At 42.7% G+C, this 22,251-nt stretch overlaps 1 protein-coding gene across 4 annotated transcripts in view; it reads left to right on the top strand.

Moving 5' to 3' along the window:
• The first annotated feature begins 433 nt into the window (after window positions 1-433).
• Window positions 434-22,251, top strand: part of LOC307236835 (mitochondrial Rho GTPase 1-A) — a 22,033-nt gene continuing 215 nt past the window's right edge. Inside the window, exons 1-21 of one of the 4 annotated variants that reach the window (XM_080009391.1) lie at window positions 434-803; window positions 2,595-2,653; window positions 3,497-3,578; window positions 4,244-4,287; window positions 4,659-4,712; window positions 4,908-4,960; window positions 5,097-5,205; window positions 5,625-5,726; window positions 7,565-7,663; window positions 8,155-8,263; window positions 8,346-8,466; window positions 9,056-9,140; window positions 9,503-9,648; window positions 10,340-10,440; window positions 11,420-11,550; window positions 12,121-12,204; window positions 13,140-13,265; window positions 14,010-14,212; window positions 17,371-17,493; window positions 20,484-20,550; window positions 21,472-22,251. The exon at window positions 21,472-22,251 is cut by the window's right edge and continues 215 nt beyond it. In XM_080009391.1, coding sequence (XP_079865517.1) covers window positions 767-803; window positions 2,595-2,653; window positions 3,497-3,578; window positions 4,244-4,287; window positions 4,659-4,712; window positions 4,908-4,960; window positions 5,097-5,205; window positions 5,625-5,726; window positions 7,565-7,663; window positions 8,155-8,263; window positions 8,346-8,466; window positions 9,056-9,140; window positions 9,503-9,648; window positions 10,340-10,440; window positions 11,420-11,550; window positions 12,121-12,204; window positions 13,140-13,265; window positions 14,010-14,212; window positions 17,371-17,493; window positions 20,484-20,550; window positions 21,472-21,609 — 2,073 coding nt within the window. In that variant the 5' untranslated portion in view covers window positions 434-766 and the 3' untranslated portion in view covers window positions 21,610-22,251. Of the gene's footprint in view, window positions 804-2,594; window positions 2,654-3,496; window positions 3,579-4,243; window positions 4,288-4,658; window positions 4,713-4,907; window positions 4,961-5,096; window positions 5,206-5,624; window positions 5,727-7,564; window positions 7,664-8,154; window positions 8,264-8,345; window positions 8,467-9,055; window positions 9,141-9,502; window positions 9,649-10,339; window positions 10,441-11,419; window positions 11,551-12,120; window positions 12,205-13,139; window positions 13,266-14,009; window positions 14,213-17,370; window positions 17,494-19,172; window positions 20,551-21,471 lie in introns of those variants that run through there. The other 3 variants (XM_080009394.1, XM_080009392.1, XM_080009393.1) reach the window with 3 other exon arrangements.

The raw sequence follows: 22,251 nt of genomic DNA, 5'->3' as shown, positions 1-22,251 counted from the left end.
GTCGGCAACAGCTTGCATAAAAAATAGACAAAAAATAATAAAGCGATGTAATTAAAATGTATTAAAGAACATACCAGTAAACCTCAGTTTGTATAAAAATAGACAAACAATAATTAAACAATAAAAAAAATTAAATGTACCATATACCTAATATTGAATAAAAAATTAAAATATACAATAAAGCTGATAATAAATAAACATTAAAAACATGAAAATATACAATGAACCTGACAATTAATAAACATAATTTATATTAACCTAAAAATGATTAACAACAAATAATGGAATAAAATTGTTTTATTAAAAATAATAATAATAGTAGTAATAAGAGTGATAATAATCATAAGGTGACGCACTTCCTGCCTGTGATTCCAGTGCAGTGTCCGCTGATAAAGCGAACGTTTGTCCGCTCGGGCTCGCCGTAGCTGCCCGGTATGGAGGTCAGTGCTCTTGGAACCGTCCCTGCGCGGTAGCGGTGGAGCGGCGTGGGGAGCCGTGAAACAGCCGTTCAAGAACCGTTTCACGCGTCCTGTGGGTTTAACTCACGCCAGCAGCCTCGGCGAGACAGCGGCCACCGAGCGAATCATCCAACCGAAGCCGCAGGAAAAGGGGGGTTTGGCGGCGGCGGCGGGACGCGGGGCTTCTCCGTCCGGTTTGTCCTACAAGGCGCCGCAGTGCGAGCGGCGCAGGCCGAGCCACGCAGGCCGGCGGCGGGGAAGCAGATGAGAGACGGGACGAAGAGTTCCCGGAGAGAAAGAAACACAAAATGAGGAAGGACGTTCGGATACTGCTCGTCGGGGAACGTGAGTACCGAGCTGCGGGATCCCACGACCAGATGTCTGGTCCCTGCTGCTAGCATGCATGCTAACAGCCCCAGCCAGCGGCGAGAGCAGATTATTAATATTATTATTTTTATTATTATTATTATTATTATTATATTTTGGTGTCACAGAAACACAAATCAAACAGCCCCCCACGGTTAACGACTACAAGTTAAAAATTGAAAATAAAGCCCCTTACTACAAACATTTTCAAAAGTTTAAAATGCCAATGTACAGTCAACTACAAACAATAACCTTAAAAAGAAAACGAGGCTCAAGTAAAGCTCCGTATCCACAACCGTCTGTGAATGCGTAGATACAGAAATGTAGATGTTGTGTTTGGAATCTGACCCTAGTCTGGATTCCGGGGCTTATTGGCACATTTGATTCAAGAGGTTATTTGTCACATACATACGGTCAAACATATCTGCGGTGAAATGTCATGACACCTGTTGTGATATCTAGTTTTTACTTCTCATTGTTTATCTTAGGTTTTATTTTTTATTGTGTGTTGTACATTCCCTATATTTCTATCTTCAGGTTCATCATTAGTTTTACTGTATATTGACGGTTTTTCAGGTAATCCTCAGGTTTATTCTGTATTGCCGTTTTCTATTTGTATTGCTATTGTGTTAGTATTATTGTCCATTCATCCGGGGATTGGAAAGTTATCTAGTCTGTCTTATAACACAGTCAAAATTACTGGCTATTACTTTCAACCTCGTCGAAAGTAATAGATGTAGAGATTTACCCATACAGTATGTACAAATAATCTGTTGAACTTGAACTTATACTATCAGTTTGCACAATTTCCTATTTTGAGAGTGTGAATTGTTGACACAGAGGGTTAGGTTTATTGGATATTGTGTTTTTGTCTACGTTTTTTAATAGATTTGTTTTTATTGGATGCTGCCATTTCTTCTATTTTTTTTCTAATTACTTTATTATAATTATTATTGCCTATTTTTCATTTGAGCTGCTGTAACACCTATATTTATACCACTCGTTCTGTCCTAATACTTGCGATGGTTTGCCCAACGATCGTCGTGTCAAAGGAAATACAAATCCTGTCTTTTTTTAAAAAGTATTCAATTGAGCTGTCTGACTCCATCAGACACCCCGTCTTAAAGTATTGTGTAGAAGCGGTACTGCAGGAATCTACCAATCCACAAGACCATACATGTTAGAGCAGGTCCAGCTCTGATGTTTTTGTCTGTTGTTCTTGTTGTAATTTATTTTGTTACATGTCTGCTGCATTATTAGTTTTGCTGCTGTTTTTAATGTTGATTGGGGATTTTGGTGGTGCTCCCCACCTGCTTGAGTCGAGGGAAACAGAGTCGTCAGCATTGGAGTTGTGTAGTTCCTAATGAAAAAATGGGAACTTCCAATACGCGTAGAGGGAAGCGTGGTTAACAGCTAGTCTCAAAGTAAGAAATGCTTTTTATATGTATAATATGTCTGGTTCTGACTCAGAACCAGACATATTAGTTTGTTTCGGCTGTCGTCCTTCAAGAGTCCGACTTGCAGCCCTGCCGCCCTCCCTGTAGCGTGGCCGCCTTCCAGGACTGGAATTCAGTTGGCATTCTTTCCAGCACTTGATACACAAGTCTCTCCATTTGCCCTGATCTGTAACCTATCATCTATGACATCAGAACACTGGGGTCAGAGGAGTGGTCAAACATTAATATCTTTATTCTCCGTGAGTAATTAAATGACTAGAGTGTCTCGGTGGTGCTTTGCGCTCATTCTGATGCGTCTCCTGTGTCCCTACAGCCAAGGTGGGGAAGACCTCGCTCATCATGTCTCTGGTCAGCGAGGAGTTTCCCGACGAGGTACGCAACACCGGGCTCTGGATGGCAAACCCTTTTTCCTGCTGATCAATAAATCAGATCTATAGATCTATAGTGATCAATAAATCCCATCTATAGCGGTCTATAGTGATTTATGGCTGATGTTTCGTTTTGCCCCCGTCACTGCGAGCTCTTGAATCGGAGAATCAGAACCTCAGAAGATGTCGTCAGTTATCAGTCATTTTTATTCTACAAATAGTCAAAATATGTTAAGATTAAATTATCTCAGGTTAAAACAATCCTATTGATACTTCCATCCACACCAAGTGCGTTGGAAAGACGACTTGGACGTGTTCGATCATCCAGTCCAGGTGAAGACTCAGGCTGTTATTCTCAACCAGCACTGAGAACTGATCTGATCCATCGCTTTGACAGACCAGTATAAAGATAAGAATCAGAATTATTTTATTATTTTGCCAAGTATATTTGCACATACAAGGAAAGTGATTTGGTGAAGTTGGTGCATAAAAGATATAATGCAAAATATTAACTAAACTTTTGACAAAGAATTAAACAAACCATTAATTAACAATTTTTTTACTCACAAAGTCAGAACTTTATCATCCTGGAGGGGCATTCTGGGTAAACATAACTGGTTTACTTACAGTTTGTTTCTTTTGTCACAAAAAGCTGAAGGAATCTGCTTTTCTTAGATATCTGACAGGTTTAGATGGATTAATGTCTTTTTCTTTTGGTGTTGCTCTCTGATTCCCTTCTTTACGTGTGGCATGAGAAGTGTTGTTGTATCGAATCAAGTGTTTGTATTACTTGGGCGTTGCGTGCGTTGTGATCACCTCTCCTACCTCCTTGTGGAATGCGCTCCAGGTTCCCCTCCGCGCCGAGGAGATCACCATCCCAGCGGACGTCACCCCAGAGAGGGTTCCCACACACATAGTGGACTACTCAGGTAAGGAGCCCCCCACTCACCGCACACCACGTCAGGGTTTCATCTCAGTCCTCAGCTGAACAACAAATGGCTCATAATGAATTAAGGGAGCGGTCAAATCGAGTTTTAGCCCGTTTACTGCGCAGCACGCACATTTTACATTATGGAGCTTTGCCCTGATCATAGCTCACATTTTTTCATTGTTAATATCTCTACTTGGGTTATTTTCTCTATCAAAGGACTTTGGAAAAAATCTGTGGCAACGCCAACCTGGAGATAAATTTTACGTTGTTTTCTCAACATATCAAGAAGGCATTCTTAACTTGCATAGAATCACATTTTGTATACTCTGGATATTTTTGTATCTTATTTATTTATTTATTGAGCTCTTTTTACATATTTGGCTCTTTTTTTCTTTTCCTTACCAGACTGTTGAGCTTTTTTATGCTCATTGTCTGTAGAGCAATGCACCAATCTCCACCATGACTAATTCCTCCTATGTGCAAATAAACTTGGCCAACTGAAAGGCGCCTGATTCAAATTCTCACTATTAAACGAGCTGAAACTAAAATTGACGCCCGCCAGCTCCTTTTAAAGCAAACACATGCAAGTTCTCCTAGAGTTGGAGAGATTTCCAGTTTTATCACGAAGGTGATGTGCTCAGACGTGTTCCCTTGATCCTCCAGAGGCAGAACAGTCCGACGAACAGCTCTTTCAAGAAATATCGAAGGTTAGTTGGACCTCACAACATCCCAAAATAATGGAGTCCCCAAGAGGTTGAGCGGCTGTTGGCCTGGGCGATACGGACAAATATTCCAGCACAATAATTTGGGGGAACGAGGATATGTCACTAGATCTGCTTATGAATTTACTGGAACTATCTCCTCAATTTGAATAAAGTCCCTCTAAGACGTTGGTCAACATTTTAGATCTTATTGTTAACATTGTGTATCATAATAAGAGAAAATGATCAAATACCACTTAAAGACATAAAGGATCATATCTATTTGTACCCCAGGCTGTCTGGTGTTTTATTTCTATTTTTAGATTTTGATCTGCCTCTCAGTGTTGTTTTGATAACGCGCCCGTTTCTCCGTCCAGGCAAATGTCATCTGCATAGTCTACTCCGTCAGCAACAAGAAGTCTATTGAGAAGGTGAGAAATGCCGCTGTCGATCCGCTGTATGTTTTCAGCCAGTTCAGGAGTAGAGAGTGCACTTACTGGTATTATTATTATTATTATTATTATTACTACTACTACTACTACTGTGTACTGTTATTACTATTGTTGTGCATTTTGTGTGTTGGTTATAAATGTCCTTTTTGACGCTTGTTTTAATGCCGTCTCCAGGTGACAAGCCATTGGATTCCCCTCATAAATGACAGAACAGACAAGGACAGCAGGTGTGTTTCTGTCTGTGTGTGTGTTTCTGTGTGTGTGTGTGTGCGTGCATGTTTACTTTTGCTTTGTTTGTTTTGCTCTTTGGTTCATTCATGTGATCTAGTGTTGGAAACTGGTGTGACGCGTTGATCCCCGCAGGGTGCCGCTGATCCTGGTGGGGAACAAGTCGGACCTGGTGGAACACAGCAGCATGGAGACCATCCTGCCCATCATGAACCAGTACCAGGACATCGAGACTTGCGTGGAGGTGGGGGTCCACACACACACACACACACACACACACACACACACACACACACACACACCTACACTCATTGTTTCCTTCCATAAGGAGACAAAATAAAATAACCTACATCTAAAATAAAAACACCCCAAAACTGGTGCGCCCGAATAGTCGGTACCATCGGAGAGGGAGACAGGTCCATGTGCCCCCGAGGGCGCAGCATATCTCCCTTATAGGAGGAACTGAGCTGGCCCGGCCCTACTGTTGTTTAATTATTTATTATTGGTGTTGAATTTATGACATATTGATGTTATGTTTTGGCACGATAATAATAAATTCCACCAAAGCCTTCTATGGCTGTTGTTTTTGGTGATTTCATTTTCATGTTAGTAAAATATTAAATTTATATAATTTAATATGTGCAACACATTTCGTGTCTTCAGTGCTCTGCCAAGAACCTGAAGAACATCTCAGAGCTATTCTACTACGCCCAGAAGGCCGTTCTCCACCCGACTGGACCCCTGTACTGCCCAGAGGAAAAGGAGGTGAGGCTCCCGTCCAAGTTGCACTCTAATGCATGGACCATGGAGGTCCGAACAGGATATCCACTCACCTCTTTTTAACATTTTTAATTTTACCTGCCACCGTTTATGGAATGATTGGAGCCTGTACTTCTTTGTCACAAAGAACATTCATCAATTAAAAAAAATCTATTTTTTATGGGTCTTCTGAAAATGTGACCAAATCTGCTGGGTCAGAAATATACAAATTGGAACTATCAATTTTGGTGATGTAGGAAGTTGTCACTCAAGTTTACTTTGTGCCTCGGCCTCTTAACTTGTGAGCGGTTATGTTTGACTACAGCTGGTAAGTTCTGAGCCCATTTAAATAGGGCTCCTTTGATACTCATTAGACTCAAACGCTACAATGGGAAAGTCTAAGGAGCTTAGCACGGATCTGAAAAAGCGGATTATTGACTTGAACATGTCTGGAAAGTCACTTGGAGCCATTTCAAAGCAGCTACAGGTCCCAAGAAACAATTGTTTGTAAGTACAAAGTGCACGGCATAGTTTAGTCACTGCCACGATCAGGAGAAAACGCAAGTTATCATCTGACGCTGAAAGAAAACTGGTCGGGATGGTCAAGAGTCAACCCAGAAGCACCGTCTGCCATGTAATTACAGCTGATGGAACACAGGTGTCAGTGTCCACAGTCAAGCGTGTTTTACATCGCCATGAGCTAAGAGGCTGCCGTGCAAGAAGGAAGCCCTTCGCTCCAGAAGTGGCACCTGAAGGCTCGACTGAAGTTTTCTGCTGATCCAACGGACAAAGGAAAGGGCTTCTGGAGGGAAGCTTTGTGGTCAGATGAAACAAAAATTTCGCTATTTGTCCACAATGAATATGTTTGGATGAGACAAGGTGAGGCCTTTAACTCCAAGAACACTATACCTGGCATCAAGCATGGTGGTGGTAGTATTGTGCTCTGGGCCTGCTTTGCTGCCAGTGGAACTGGCGCTTTACAGAAAGTAAATGGAATAATGATGAAGAAGGAATAATTCCTAATTCTTCAGGAAAACCATGGAGAACATGTGGACTCTTCTGAAGAAACAAGTCTGTCAGAAAGCCAACAAAATTAGTTGAACTGCACCAATTCTGTCAAGAGGAGCGGTCAATCATTCCACCAGAAGCTTGTGGATGGCTTCCCAAAGCACCTAATTGAGGTGAAAATGGTCAAGGGACATGTGATCAAATATTAGCATTGCTGTATGTATATTTTTGACTGCAGATTTGGTCACATTTTCAGAAGACTCAAAATAAATTCATAAAACAACCAAAACTCATGAATGTTTTTTGTGACAAAGAAGTATGTGATCCAACCATTCCATCACAGAGAAATAAGTTGTAAAATTATTGGAAACTCAAGACCTATTATTTTATATGCTGATAGGCAGGGTTTGAGTAGCCATAGATATGGATGGGATAGATAATAAATATATTGAAGTTTTATGGCCAACGTTACCATGTTCTTCTATACGGGCCTTTGAGAGTTCTTCAAACTCAACGATAACTTTAAGGATTAGTTTTAATTAGTTTGAGGATGAGATCAATTTGTTATGCGACTATTACAACAATACAGTAATTACAGTACAGTACTATCTATATCACTTCATCTCTTCTAAGCCCAAGATACATCATGATCCGTAGAGATTTTTCATTAATAATAATAATCAAAAAAAAAACTTAACATAGTTTTGCAAAAAAATAAAAAATTTGGTTTTCCCAAATCCCAATTTAACCCTGTAAAGCCCAAATAACTTAGATTGGTTTTCTTACAAAATGTACCACTGTGTGGCACCAACTAATATTATTTCCTTTTGTTGCAGATGAAGCCGTCTTGCGTCAAGGCTTTAACACGAATCTTTAAAGTCTCGGACCTGGACAACGACGGTATCCTCAACGACAACGAGCTCAACTTCTTCCAGGTGACCTTTCCCGCCAGCAGCGACACGTTCCTGTGGGGGTCCCCACGCATCCTGCATCCGGGAAAACTTGGGACTTTGTCATGTAGATTTCCAGTCATGGCCAAACAGTCGTGGAAAAGAAGACGTTGTTAGAGTTCTCTCCTGAGAAGAGTTCTGATCAGCAGAAATAGGTGATAGAACATGCGTGGACAGGGTCTATTAATAGGAACACGTGTGCGGTCCATGAAAAGTCCTTGAAAAACATATTTTTTGAAGTGTGTGTGAATCCAGAGTTGGGTGCTTGAGTCACCGTAGCGAGCGAAAACATGAAATAGCATTTGATGCTTCACCAGGCATTTCATGGCAGCATGAAGGGGAAACTGGGACGTCAGTTTGTTCAGCTGTACAAGTTTGGACCTAAAACAAACTGCATTGCTTTACCGGTTCTGGTCGTATTCATATCTATGGAGTCTATGTTGTACACAACCTGCTTCATATTTGTGAACATACAGAGGACATGCTTCAACACGCCGCTGGCGCCCCAGGCTTTAGAGGACGTAAAAAACGTCGTCAGAAGAAACATGACTGACGGAGTCAAGGACAACGGGCTCACGCTGAAAGGTCTGAGCTGACCCCGCACCTCGCTCTTCACCTCTGTTCTCACCCCTGTTGCAGTGTTTTGACCTCTGACCTCCTCCTCCAGGCTTCCTCTTCCTGCACACGCTCTTCATCCAGAGGGGCCGACACGAGACCACCTGGACTGTGCTGCGAAGGTTCGGCTATGACGACGACCTGGAGCTCACCGAGGACTATCTGTTCCCCCTGTGAGTTCAATCATTTTGATTTGTTCTTTTCATGATTTTAAGCCACCATCATAGCATGAGTTTTTTAAAGTATAAAAATACACATCCACATTTGTGAAGAAGAGACATTTGAGTATGGAACATTGAAATCCAGGTATTTTCACCAAGGTCGTCACTGTTCTTCCTAAGAAAATAATAAAATATATTTCTCCCAACTAAACAATACATAAAAAAAAATGGGCTCAGCTTAAAGCATTGAAGGAAGAAAAGAAAAAAACCAACATAAAACCCAGAAGTTGACAGTTTATTTGCATGAACCTGATGGAAATGCACCCAATGCAAACTTTATTTGTTTATTCTGATGAACAATATCCCCACCACCTCAAATGACTGACTTTAAAATATTGGCACTTTAAAATATAACATAATATAATAAAAAATAACTTCAACGAATGAACAAATGAGTTGAGCAGGAATCTATTCATTGGTGTTGTGAATCTTGTATTTCCTCTTCTCTTTTTTTTCATGATGAACTCCCAGTTTTGTCCCAGGTCGTAGTTGGCTCTGATCCAACTTCACAGACCTGAGCGTCTTTGTTTTCTGGTTTTAGGGTGAAGATCCCCCCCGGCTGCACCACGGAGCTCAACCACAACGCATACCTCTTCCTCCAGAGTGTCTTTGACAAGCATGATAAAGTAAGGGATTTGGATTTATTGATATTAATATTTAACCCCTTTTTAAGGATTTTGATTCAATGAAATAAATTGAAAGTGATAAATAAAAGCTGGTTATGGGGTAGGACCTCACGATTCCATTCAATCCACTATTGATGAGACGGCTGACGATACAATCTTATATTTGTATTTTTATGTTTTAGACAATGGGAATAGGCTATGGTGGTATTGAATTTAAATGAAAAATGGTTTGTCGATATTTTTCAAATCGGTCTAGAAATTGAAACTTTATAAAAAAAATTGTAAAAATGTAACCATACCCCAATAAACAAATGCACGTCACATATACTAAGCCAGAAATAACTTGGTGTGTGTCGCTTCAGGACAGAGACTGCGCCCTCTCGCCAGAGGAGGTGAAAGACCTGTTCAAGGTGTTTCCCTACATGCCGTGGGGTCCCGACGTCAACAACACGGTTTGCACCAACGACCAGGGCTGGATCACCTACCAGGGATACCTGTCGCAGTGGACGTGAGCTTACGCACGCACACACGCACGCACGCACTGGCTGAGAGCAGGAAGGAATAGTTGACTGAAAACAAATAACTGGGTTGGTTTGAATGTAATAAATTGGACGCCAAAAAAAGGGAAATGCTTCCGCGTGGAGGTCTGATATTTCACTCAATATATTTCACACTATATTTGAAATAGTTTGTCACAGCCACAAATGCAATGTTGATTCAGGCTCCAAAGTTTTATGCTTTGCCCTCTGTTCGTATCCTGATTGTAGTGTAGATTTTATCGATATAACGCAGCCCTGACACACATTAACCCTTTCAGGTTCATATATATATATATATATATATATATATATATATATATATATATATATATATATATATATATATATATATATATATATATATATCCACTGCTCCTAGATACGTCAGATACTAGGATGGGTAAATGCAGAGAAATCGCAAATTTCCCTGTTGTGGGACTGATAAGGGTTTATAAATAAAATAAATAATAAATAAAATTACAAATTTCTTATTCTTCTGTTTACTTTTCTGATTTAAACACAAATGTTGTTTGAAAATTCTTTGCATAACGTCGATCCCCGCAGATGTCTGCTTGATATCTATGATGCTTTTGTTGTCTATGGTTTCAAATCCAGTTGTCATATCGTAACCAAAGCCAATCTCTGCCTCCGTCGCTCCAGGTTAACCACGTACCTGGATGTACATCGTAGTCTGGAGTACCTGGGCTACCTGGGCTACTCCATCATCTACGAGCAGGAGTCCCAGGCCGCCGCCATTACTGGTGAGAACACCTGCACTGGTGGGGTTCTGAGAGGGGAAGCTCCACCACTAAGTAACTCTAAGTAACACTAGTTTAACAGGTCTCCCTGTGTCGCTGGCGCAACCAAGCAGGCAGAAATAATAATAAGGCAATAGAAGTAAAATAGAAATGAATGGAAACACCCAATAAACCTTAAACATTAACTTGAGGATGGAAAAAGTGTGAAAATGTACAATCAACAGGACAGTTAAATAAAAATATAGCAATATACAAAAAAAACCCTGTTGATAAACAATAAATATAAACCTAAATAAAAAAACAACAATAGATGTGACGTAAAAAAATGAACAGAATTGTTTAAACACTAAACTAGAAGATGGATAAACCTGCTGTGTACGCTAAACGGCATTTGAAAAATGATCCTGGAGATAAACAGTGAGCCGTAAAGAAGAGTGATGAAAACAATTAACATTAAATATGAACCTGCTGTATATATTCACAAAAAACTATAGGAGTAAACAAAAGAAAAGTTGACAATGGACAGTAAACCTAGAAGTAAAAAAAAGAAAAAGTAAGGGTGGGGAAAAATGTCAGTGGGTGGTGTCAAAATGATAACTCAGTTGATATAACTAACCTCCCTGCTGTGGTGGAGGCTGCAGCGTAGCAGACAACCTCTAAGACTCCACACAGAGAGAGTTTCATCTGTAGCTGAGCAACGTTTCACCAAACGGAGGAGGAACATGGAACGTTGAGCAGTGGACTGGGTATCGGTTCAAGATTTCACAATTTAATTTGATTACTAAGCCAATACAGAAATTAAATATTCCAATTAATTTGTGATAGTGGTGGTCATTTCATTGAAGAGGAAAACAGTTGCAGAACCTCCCAACAAAGTATCGATATTCCTATTTTCAAGCCGATTCAGAAATGGAAATGATGGCATTGAATGACATGTGGAGTGTGAGTTTTTGGCATCCTGACTGAAGTGTTTGTGCCTCAGTGACGCGGAACAAGCGCATCGACCTGCAGAAGAAGCAGACGCAGCGCAGCGTGTTCCACTGCAGCGTGCTGGGCGCACGGGGCAGCGGCAAGAGCAGCTTCCTGCAGGCCTTCCTGGGCAGGACCCTGCAGGTGGGTGGAGGACAAACATCATAGAGCTGTCACAAGGACTACATGAGCACCTGATGGAAGTTTTTGAGCTGATCAAAACCATTTTGTTGTCATGCGTGTTTGAAGTGCAAATTTCTTGGTAATTTAGAGCTGATATTAGAACATTTATTTGAAAAGGACAGTCACTAGTTGGCTTTCTGGTTTATGTTTTAAGCCATGCAGATGTTTATGGCTTTGTGGCTGATTGGATGTTTAATATTACACTATTACAGTTGCATAAAATGAACATAAAAGAAATCAAATCGTTAATTGTTGTTGTTTGTATGACATTAGCTTCCTCCCAGGAGCAGTAAATAGCTTTCAAGAGCAATGTGTTTGACCACAGTGAATCCTTTTTTATTTATTTTTGTTGCTGCCTAATGCACTCCTGCGTGTACATGATGCAACATCCTGACTCATATACACAATGCACTGAAATTTGACTGGGTTTTGTACCTGGATCGACCTCTAGTCGTATTAATACATCACTTTCAAATGAAATCTGTGTTTTGTGGGTATGACTACACTTTAAATTGCCTTTTCCATCCGCAGCGCCAGAGGAGGATCAGGGAAGATCACAAGTCCTTCTATGCCATCAGCACCACCTACGTTTATGGACAGGAGAAATATCTGCTGGTGAGAGCCTGATCCCGTTAGCTGCCTTTTGGATTAGTGTTATATAATCTCACTGTGTTTGGGCTTCATGTTGCGTATCAGCATTAGACCTGGCAGCAGTTAATCCTTCCATCTGCACTCCTCCTCCTCCTCCTCCTCCTCCTCTGTCCACTGTCATAATATTAAGTTTCTGCATGGACTCACATTACTAGGGCCTGGTCTAGCTGAGAACTTTTGGTACAGATACCTATACATTGGCTTTGATACTGTTTTGTCTGTACAGTGTCTCTTTTTATATATTGTTGTAAACTGAGAAAATGGTCTTATACTGCTTTTTGGGGGGGGGGGGGGGCTGTATTTATTTATGTATTTTAATTTTTTTAACCGTCAGAACGACGTCAACGGCGATCGATTAACTAGCGGACGTGTTCTCTGACATTATGTTATAAGATGAAAACACCGCTCTCTGGTTGAAGGCGCGTTGAATCCAGGAAGCGATGCTGCGTAGACGACAACTTGGAAAACTGTCATCTGTTTCACAAGTGATCCTGCCTTCAGGGGAACTCGTAAAAAAACAAATAGTTGAATATTCGTGTTGAACAGCCAAATCCGATTTGACCGACACAATTCTGAGGCGCGTACTCGATGAACACTCACAAAGAATATCCCCACCACCTCAAGTGACCGAGTAAAGCAAATAATAGTTCAGAAGACAGAAAATTTAGGGAAAAGAAAGAGGCGTCTTAGAGAGATGATGTTGATGATGCATTCCAGTTTTGTATGGAATTCTCGTAGCGAAATCCTTCCAACACCATCTGGTGGGTCGACACTTTAACAAAAGGGAACAACCTTTGATTCTCCTCCTGGGTATCAGACTTTGGGGTTGAATGCCACAGAGCGCTCCACTTCCCTTCATCCCGCCTGACGGTGTGTTTTTCTCTCCCGCCGCCTCTCAGCTCCACGAGGTGATGGCCGGTTTTGACATTGTTCCGCTGGAGTCGGACACGGCGTGCGACGTGGTCTGCCTGGTGTACGACGTCAACAACCCCAGCACGTTTGAATACTGCGCCACTGTTTACAAGGTGTGTGTGCACGGACTAGCACTTTGTTTAACATGACATCAGATCAAATAGCATGTCATTAATCTTACCTGGGGATTAAAAAATAAATTATAATAACAACAATTTGATAATAATTATAAAATGATAATTAAAAAATATATATTCTCTCATATTCTGCATTTCTAAAAATTCTAAAATGGCTGGGGAATCATTTCTCTGTTTTGACTTGAGATATGAGAATCTCTGACTACGGCTGAGCGATATCAACAAAGTCGAATATCACAATATATTTTGTTATACACCCCTATTGATTATTTTTAGTATGACTAAACACTGCTTTGACAACACAAGATACACAAATATTTGAGCTATCATTAAAAATGTGGATAATGTGTCCAAGCAGGTCGAGGCACTGATTAGGACAGTCTAAGAAGTTCAGAAACCTGCATTTGACTGTTGCAGTATTACCAAATCCGAGACGATATCCAAGCCTGCGTGACATTCATGATATCATAACAACACACCGCCCAGCCCTGTCCCTGACATGCTACTGCCATTCACAATCCCGACTCAAACCCTGCCACAGTGCCTCACAATGCCTGTGTTTTTGCTTTTTGGTGTAATGGAATAACAACATTTACAGAGAACGTTACCCAGACCTGGCAAACGCATCGTTACAAATAACGGAACGACGTGAGCAGGAAAATGGATTTCAAGAAAGAGGTCGGAGGTCGGTGTCAGTTATTTTGATTCAAAATTTTCCAGCAATACTTCATGGACAGCAAGACCCCCTGCATGCTGATCGCCACCAAGTCGGACCTGCACGAAGTCCGGCAGAACTACAGCCTCTCGCCACTGGAGTTCTGCCGCAAGCACAAGCTCCACCCACCCCAGGCCTTCACCTGCAACACCACGGACTCACCCAACAAGGACATCTACACCAAACTCACCACCATGGCCATGTACCCGTGAGTGTCCGCTCGTCTGTTCTTCACTTATCTTTCTCTTTTGTGAGATCCCTGCCTCTTTCCGCTGCACCCTGTTCCCACCTCCATCTTCATCTCCCTCCTCCTCCTGTGTCTTCTTTCTGTCTCTGTTGGTGTCTCTTTTCCCCCAGCCAGACGTATCACATTATTAGTATTAATGGTGGAAATTAGCCCCAGTCAAGGCAAATGCAGGGCTCAACACTAACTTTTAAAAGTGGTTGGCAGGCTGGCAACCAGGCATCAGCTTTTGGTTGCCCAAACTGGAAAATATGGTTGCCATTTTTAGTCACCTTATATTTTGGGCAATTTAGATACTTCATCTGCATCTTTCCATTTAAAAGTAGCTCTCCACCAGATGAGGTCTGAGCCATGCTCACTATGAATGCTGTCTGTCTACAAAGATAAGAACTGGTTGTTGTATTGTAATGGCTTTATGTTGACAAATTTGACCAAATTGACTTGAAAAAAGACTAAAACGACAGACATTTCCTGTATATGTTTAATTTTAGTTAGCTTTCAAAGTACACAAAGTTTCGCTTAGTTTACATTTTTTTTCTGTAAAATGTTTTTTCGCACCTAGTTTACGTTTTTCGTTGTTGTTAACTGTACAGGGATGCAAACACGTGAATGGTGACTAAAGGTGTGAAGTAAACTTATGGTGGTAGCCCACGGTTTTCCGGATTCCATGAAGGCATCACATCGGACCCGCTTTAGTTTTCCAAACCTGTGAACGCAGCATTGCTTTGGAGCGATTTCAACCGGAGACTAGATCCGTGTGCACGTCTTACATAATATCAGAGAACCAGTCCACTGGTTAAGCGATCGCGGATTGTGCCGTTCTCTCAGATGGATAAAAAAAGTGATGAAATGGGTCGCCACCCCTGACTGTAATTACCTTGCTGTACTGCTGTTCACAGGTGCCTGTACGCACTGGTGCACGCGTGAACAAACGCATATGTATATTTAAACATTACGAATGAGAGATGAGCGTTACATTGGGAGAAGGAGGCTGAGGATGGAGCTGCCAGGCAAGAGGAAAAGAGGAAGCCCAAGAGAAGCTTGATGGAGGTGCTGAGGGAGGGCATGCAGGCGGGTGGTGTCAGGCAGATGATCCGCTGTGGCCACCCCTAACGAGAGCAGCCCAAAGAAGACGACTAATGCAATCAATTTATTTGTTTTGGGGTGCCCATTTTGCTGTTTGCTGTCCCTATTTTTTATGTTAAAAAGGCGTTGCCAAACAGGGCAACCAGAGGCTACGAAATGGTTGCCCATTGACCCAATCTGGTTGCCACGGGCAACAGGGCAACAATTACTGTCGCACCCTTAAATGCTGGCACGTTGTGGGTAGTGAGGTTTTTGGTGATATCAGCCTTTTGAAGCAAGGCCATGAAAATCACTGGAAGATTTAGGAATTCACCTCGTGCTTTCATTGAGGGATGAACAAGTTGTTGTTTTTTTTGTGTTTTACTTGGTTGCCGTGCCGATGTCGTCTACAGGGCTGGACGATGACGAGTCTCTTTTCTTTAGATGGTATTGTAGCTCTACAAAACAAAAGCAATTTGTAGCTCAAGTCATTAATGAAGATATACCCTTTATTTTTACTACTTTAGTTTTGGTTGTGTATTTTCTCCTTTGCATTACCATACAGTAACATTTAATCATGAACTGAGCAGCCCCACGTTCTAAACAGTTTCACCACAAACAAAGTGTGTGTGTGTGTGTGTGTGTGTGTGTGTGTGTGTGTGTGTGTGTGTGTGTGTGTGTGTGTGTGTGTGTGTGTGTGTGTGTGTGTGTGTGTGTGTGTGTGTGTGTGTGTGTGTGTGTGAGAAAACATGACTTTTCGGAACGGGTGTATTGCTTGGTCTCCGTTCTTGCTGCTCGCCGGTTTGTCGAAAAAACGCTCATCCGAACAGCTTCGCACTCTGACTCCAGCTGCCTGGTTCGTACTGGTTCTTTAGCAAAAGATGTCAGACCTGGTGTGTGTGCGAACACACACCAGGTCTTACATCTATTGAGCTAAAGAACCAGTAGACTGTTTAAGAGCCACAAATATCTCTGATCAGATTAACTTTGAGACGAGGTTATCAACCTTTTTATTGAGCTCCCTCTTAAATACCTTCTCAAGAGACCAGAAATCCCTTTTTGTCTGAAACTTAATCTATGGGCTTTGCTGCGCTCAGTGGGAGTGAAAAGCAGTAATTTGGAAACTCACCACCTCAGTAAGCTTGGTAAAGATTCTGGTTTGATGGAATGAGAAAGAACCTAATGAGGAAAATAAATAATGAGTGTTACTGGATCTACAGCTGTCACTGAGCCAGCCCAACAGCTACAGGCTCAAATGTAAGTCAAATTCAAGTTTTATATCAACATTTAACTTGAACTTGAACTTGAACATTTCTATAAGTCCTTAAAAAGCTATGGTTGAACAGGCACACACATAGTAATTTACATATAAATAAGTACCGGTAGATTGTTGCACAAATTCAGTTTAAAATAGAATGCGTAGTACTTGACTTATAAATATCACTTGTACTTGTATGTTTTGATGTTATTCTCGGGCGCAATCTTAATAACTTCCCGTACAAAATAAATGTTCTAATTTTTTAACTGGTCACACGTTAGGGCTGGGAGATATTGACAAAATTAATTTTGATGATATTTTGGGGGCAACTACTTTTGCTTTCATAAGATATTTATTTCTATACATTAATTATTAGAAAATGATTTAAACTGTGCTGCCCTCCGCTTTTGCCTTTTCTCTTTCCTCCCCTAGATTTGTTACTTTACGCGCCCTATTTTCCTTACATCTTTCCAGAACAACTTCTTGATACTTGTGGGATTCCTTTGTTCCTTGTTTGTTCTTTGTTTAAAGTTATATTACTATTAAGTACAGAAAGGGTTTGTAGTGATTTAGTTGCGTTGTCTTAGCAATCGTTGTTTTTAAGTTGGTGGTAATCACCTAATTGAAGTGTGTGTGTGTGTGTGTGTGTGTGTGTGTGTGTGTGTGTGTGTGTGTGTGTGTGTGTGTGTGTGTGTGTGTGTGTGTGTGTGTGTGTGTGTGTGTGTGTGTGTGTGTGTGTGTGTGTGTGTGTGTGTGTGTGTGTGTGCGCGCGTGCACACTGTTGTGTATCTCTTTGCAGCCACGCACGTCTCCGCTGCGCATGCACGTGCAACAGGTGCGCCTATTGCCTGTGTCAGAACGCCCTCAAGTCGGAGCTGCTGCGCAGTCTTAAGGCTCAGCTCCACTGGGTCCTTTTCAACAGGTCCATAAGCCTCAGGATTAAGCGCTTGTGTGGTTTTAACGTAGGCTCACCCCTCTGCTGTCCCCCCCCCCCCCCCACCACCGGGGGGCTCCCTTACTAACACCAGCCCTACAGCCGTAGTGATGCTGAACGCCCCCCTGCTTTCCGTCCGTTCGCCGGGTTCGCTTTGCATATCCACGCCCAGGAGAGTGACAGTGTTGAAATTCACTTAAAATTCAAGACTTGGTATGAAATCTGTCTTTTTACGTTATGTAGCTCAAAACACGTTTGGCTATAAAGTGGTGTGGCACGAGGGGTTTGAGGGATTCTGTTATGAGCATTTCTGTTTATTTCTGCACCTTTCAAACTGAAAGCTCAAGGAAAGGACATTGTTGCATAGCTTCTGTTGCTTCATGGACCAAAACCCCCCTGAACCTGCAGACTCCCCGTACAGTACATGTGGGGACTTGTAGATGTGTATTTGAATTAGGTTGTGAGGCTGTGTTTTGGTATCTGCTCCAGCCAGGCCTCCACCCCGCCCATGCTGCTGCGCGGCCGCCTGACCACACTCCCTGGCAGGCTGTCACCCAGGCTCCCAGGCAGGCGGTAACGGCGTGTCTCTCGCCTTGAATTTGAACGCTGCGGCCTGTCTCCAGCCCCCAGACTAAAATTGATTGTAAAAATGGATGTAATTGTTTTTGGTTCTGGAATAAAACAAAGAACACCAGGCAAAGCGATAATTGCTGTATCTGATTTGTGCACATGTATAGATATATACATATATATATATAGTATATAGATCCTTTCATGATGGAGGGTGGTGCTCCCTCCTCATGGCATCCAGCCCTTAATCAGCTTCATTTTACCGAATCTCCTCCAACGACAACTTGATTTAAGAGCTGGATTTCTGAAAATGCAAAGTTTTCAGCATTTTGTTTTTTGGTGACAACAACAGATGCCAGGCCCTGAAATCAAGTCGGGAACGCTCCAGCTCCAGTTTTACTCGGGTTGTTATCTAATATCTGATCATCTCTTGGAAGCTGTTTAAACCGATCGGATTGATTAGAACGATTGGTCTTGTCCAGTGGGAGCCAAACCACGGCCTGAGGGCCACATGCTGCCCTTTGCGCATTAAGAAATGAATTGACAAATTAAAAAGAATATGTACATCTTTAATTGAAATTTTGTTTATTATAAATAGGTCAATTATAAAGGAAATATTAAGCTTTGGCAGCATTTTGGGATACGTGTTGCTCTAGGCTGCACAGTTTCAACTCTTATTCAACCGTCCTGTGTTCAGAGTTCGGTCACACCCTCGTGCGGTGGATATGCAAAGTGTCAAGCAGACTGACTGGAAGGTGACGTGGAGGGAAACGCAGCCTGACCGCATGTTGATAAATGTAATCATGTCATGTTTAAAAATGCACCATTTGTTCATTCAGGTTTTCTCTTAAGTTTTTATTCTCAAACTAAACTTACAAGAGACTCTTTGAAAGGTTTCAAAGGTTTGTCTTGTGAGTTTAGACTGAATAAATCAACCTAAAATTAAATGATCATTTGGTGCTTATGTCGAAATGCACATCCACAATGTTTTTTTTGTTTTTCTTTTTAATCATGTTTAAATTGACGCTATAACGACCCAAACCCCTTTTTAATTTCATCCTACTTTGTCACTGTTTTGTTGTCCTTCCACTCTGTAGGCGTTCACCTGCACGTTTTTGGCTGCCGCTGTTTCTCTTCCTGTTGCACGTGTTCACTCTGGTCTGATCTTTCTGGGCTTCTGCATGTCTCGTGTCTAACTCTCACCTTTTAAAATGATCTCTTTCAACAACAAAAAAAATATATCCATGAATGACACATTTGCCATTACGGCGCAAATCTTCACTCTGGGGCGAGAAAGGACTTGTGAATTGATTATTGGTTGCTGACCCCGGGTGCCCGGCCCTCCTCGTGGTGTTGTTTACAAGGTTCTCTTCTCCCCTGGCAGGGTTTGCTCTCCTGACCCTAACCCTGCACATCCATGGTTGAGGAGCTTGTTTGGCTCAATGATATGAATTGTGTGGTTGTTGCGAACTAAAAAGGCGCCGCTGGTGGTGTTCTGACCCGGGCATGCTCAGTCTGTCTTGTTTGTCCGCTGTCCGTACGTGGAAACCCTCCTGAGAACAGTTGGTTTGTGGTGGCGGCGTTGATGGACTGAGGTGTTGGATGGAGAAATACGTTCCACTTCACATGACGTCACTTCTGTCTCCTCAGTGACTGAGAATAAGTAATTTTGTCGTAGTATCAAATCAACTGTGTCACAGCTAAACCTTCTATCGGCGAGGGGCATTACCTGAGTTTCATTTCTGTTTTCGTAATAGGTAAGTAAGTTAGAGAGTAAATACACATTGCCTGCGGAGGCCTTTCAGATTTCGGCTTCTTGAACCTCGTCTCGTCACAACGGGTGACAAAGTGAGATGCATTCGGTCCAAATTCCAAATTAAACAGATGTAAAAAAAAAAATTGGTGGTTGTTGTTATTGGATTGTGAATAGCAGGGGGATGACTTCAACTCGTTGCAGGTCGTCTATGTGTAGATGGGACATAACAAACAAAGGAGTGCATGGAGGTACGGGCACACAGCCCATTTCATGTGAATTAATAAATCGAGCAAAGAAATGAACAGTTTGCAGTCACCCTCCACATTGGGTCCAAAGTAGAATTGACGACGACCAAAACTAACTTCTATGTTACTTCAGTTGCATCTGGTCTATACCGGATTACACATGACGTAGAACTAGAAATATGGAAAAAATAAAATAAATCTGCAGCCTCCTTGGGTGGGGGCCTGTGTGTGCTTGTGCTCTGTGAGCAGCTTGGTATTGGCTCTGTCGTTTTGCGCTCATGCTTTGAGTTTGTGTTGTTTGTGTTTAAGTTGAGGGGTGTGTGTGTGTGTGTGTGTGTGTGTGTGTGTGTGTGTGTGGGGCTGCTGGGTTGGGTGGAGGGTGTGGGGCCCGGCCTGTTATGCAGCAGGTCGCAGCCACTCCAACGTAGAAGACTCCACCCACATGGAGGCCGCACGGCTAGTGCACTCAGACAGGTAACGTGTGTGTGGATTGTTATTGCGACATATGACTTGTTGTCTGTAACTATTACTCATTTTGCTGGGGACCCCCTGAGGGGAACCACCGATCCAAGGAAACGACAATGAGGAGATTTCAGTCTGACTTTGTGTACCAATGGGAGGAGGAGGAAGGGGTGCCAGTTTGTCACTCTTCTATTGAAATGTTTGTTTTGATTGCCCCTTTTTTTTTTTTTTTTTTTTTTTTTTTCTGGGCATCCCGACGAGCGCCCTGCTCCGCCCAGAACGCGCGGCGATGCGCTCGGGGTGCGGTGACGTCAAACAAGCCTCTGGTTGTCTTCCTCGTGAGCTCTACGCGAGGCTTCCGCCGTCTTTTCCAATTCCCCTGCCATTCAATGTGATCTTCAGCGCTCCACCCTGTGGTGCCTCCGTCCCTTTTTTCTTCTTCTGTGCCTTTTTGGTTTTGAGCGTTCACCGCCTTCGCTTTACATCGGCGATGGTGAATCTGCTTCGTTTGTCACCGGTTGCCATGGCGACGCCCGTGCGCGACGTTGCCTGACCTGCCCAAACCCGCATTCCCAAGTTGGAGGAAGCGCGAGGCGGAAAGCAGGAAGTGAAACTTTGGCGGCCTTGCCCTGGTTTGGTTGTTCCCCTCCGTGGTTCTTGTCGAATCAACTCCTTTCTTATTTTCCGGCCCCGCGGGCACAGCCGCCGGCTTCATCCTGAAGGCCATTTTGTTTTTGTTTTGTTTTTTGTGATAAATTCTGCTCATGGGTCCCATCCTTAGAGAGAGAGAGAGAGAGAGAGAGAGACGGACGGACGGACGGCCTGAAGTGGTTCGGTGTGTTGTCATTTGGCCTGAAGTGGTTCGGTTATTTGCGACCTTGACGTCCCTCTTGACTCGATGGCTGACGCTGCTCCTCTGCTCCACCCTCGCAGGCACATGGCGCAGATCGACCCCAAGAACTCCACCTTCTGGCTGCGTGCCAGCGTGGGGGCCACGGTGTTCGCCGTGCTGGGCTTCACCGTGTACAGAGCGCTTCTCAAGCAGCGGTGATCCGTCGGCCGGGAGCATGAGACAGTTGACCCCGCCCTCAACCCCGTCTCTACCCATGATGCTCAGCGCCAGGAACACTGAAGACCATCCAACCAGCCCCCCCCCCATATCCACTAGTGGCAAGAACAAACGATTGACATAATAGATGCATTTTATAAATATATATATATTTGGAAAATGAAGTGTATTTGTTTTGTTTGTTTTTTTTATATTATTTTCTGGGGGAGGGAGGAATCAAACCACAGTTCATTTTGGGGTCCACAGCAGCATCACTTGTTGTAAACATTAGTTTTTTTAAACCGGGTCTTTGTTTTCACAGGTCAGTATTACACCACAGACAGAAGGTGTGTGTGTGTGTGTGTGTGTGTGTGTGTGTGTGTGTGTGTGTGTGTGTGTGTGTGTGTGTGTGTGTGTGTGTGTGTGTGTGTGTGTGTGTGTGTGTGTGTGTGTGTGTGTGTGTGTGTGTGTGTGTGTGTTCCACAGTGACTTCATGCCTCCCCCTAGCCAAGGTGCCCCCCCCCCCGCCCCCCCCCCCCCAAAAGAAGCCATTTCTCACAGCAGGACATGGGTTAAAGGTCATGTCCTGCACTTGTTTGTTTATATTAATTTATTAACATGGTTCTTCTTCTTCTTTGGTCTGTTTTGAGTGGTTTGCTCACCGC

This window comes from Zeus faber (assembly GCF_960531495.2).
Source record: "Zeus faber genome assembly, chromosome: 11".
Taxonomy (NCBI): domain Eukaryota; kingdom Metazoa; phylum Chordata; class Actinopteri; order Zeiformes; family Zeidae; genus Zeus; species Zeus faber.
Note: the sequence above shows the minus strand (reverse complement) of the source record. Positions and strands in the feature narration are given on the sequence as shown.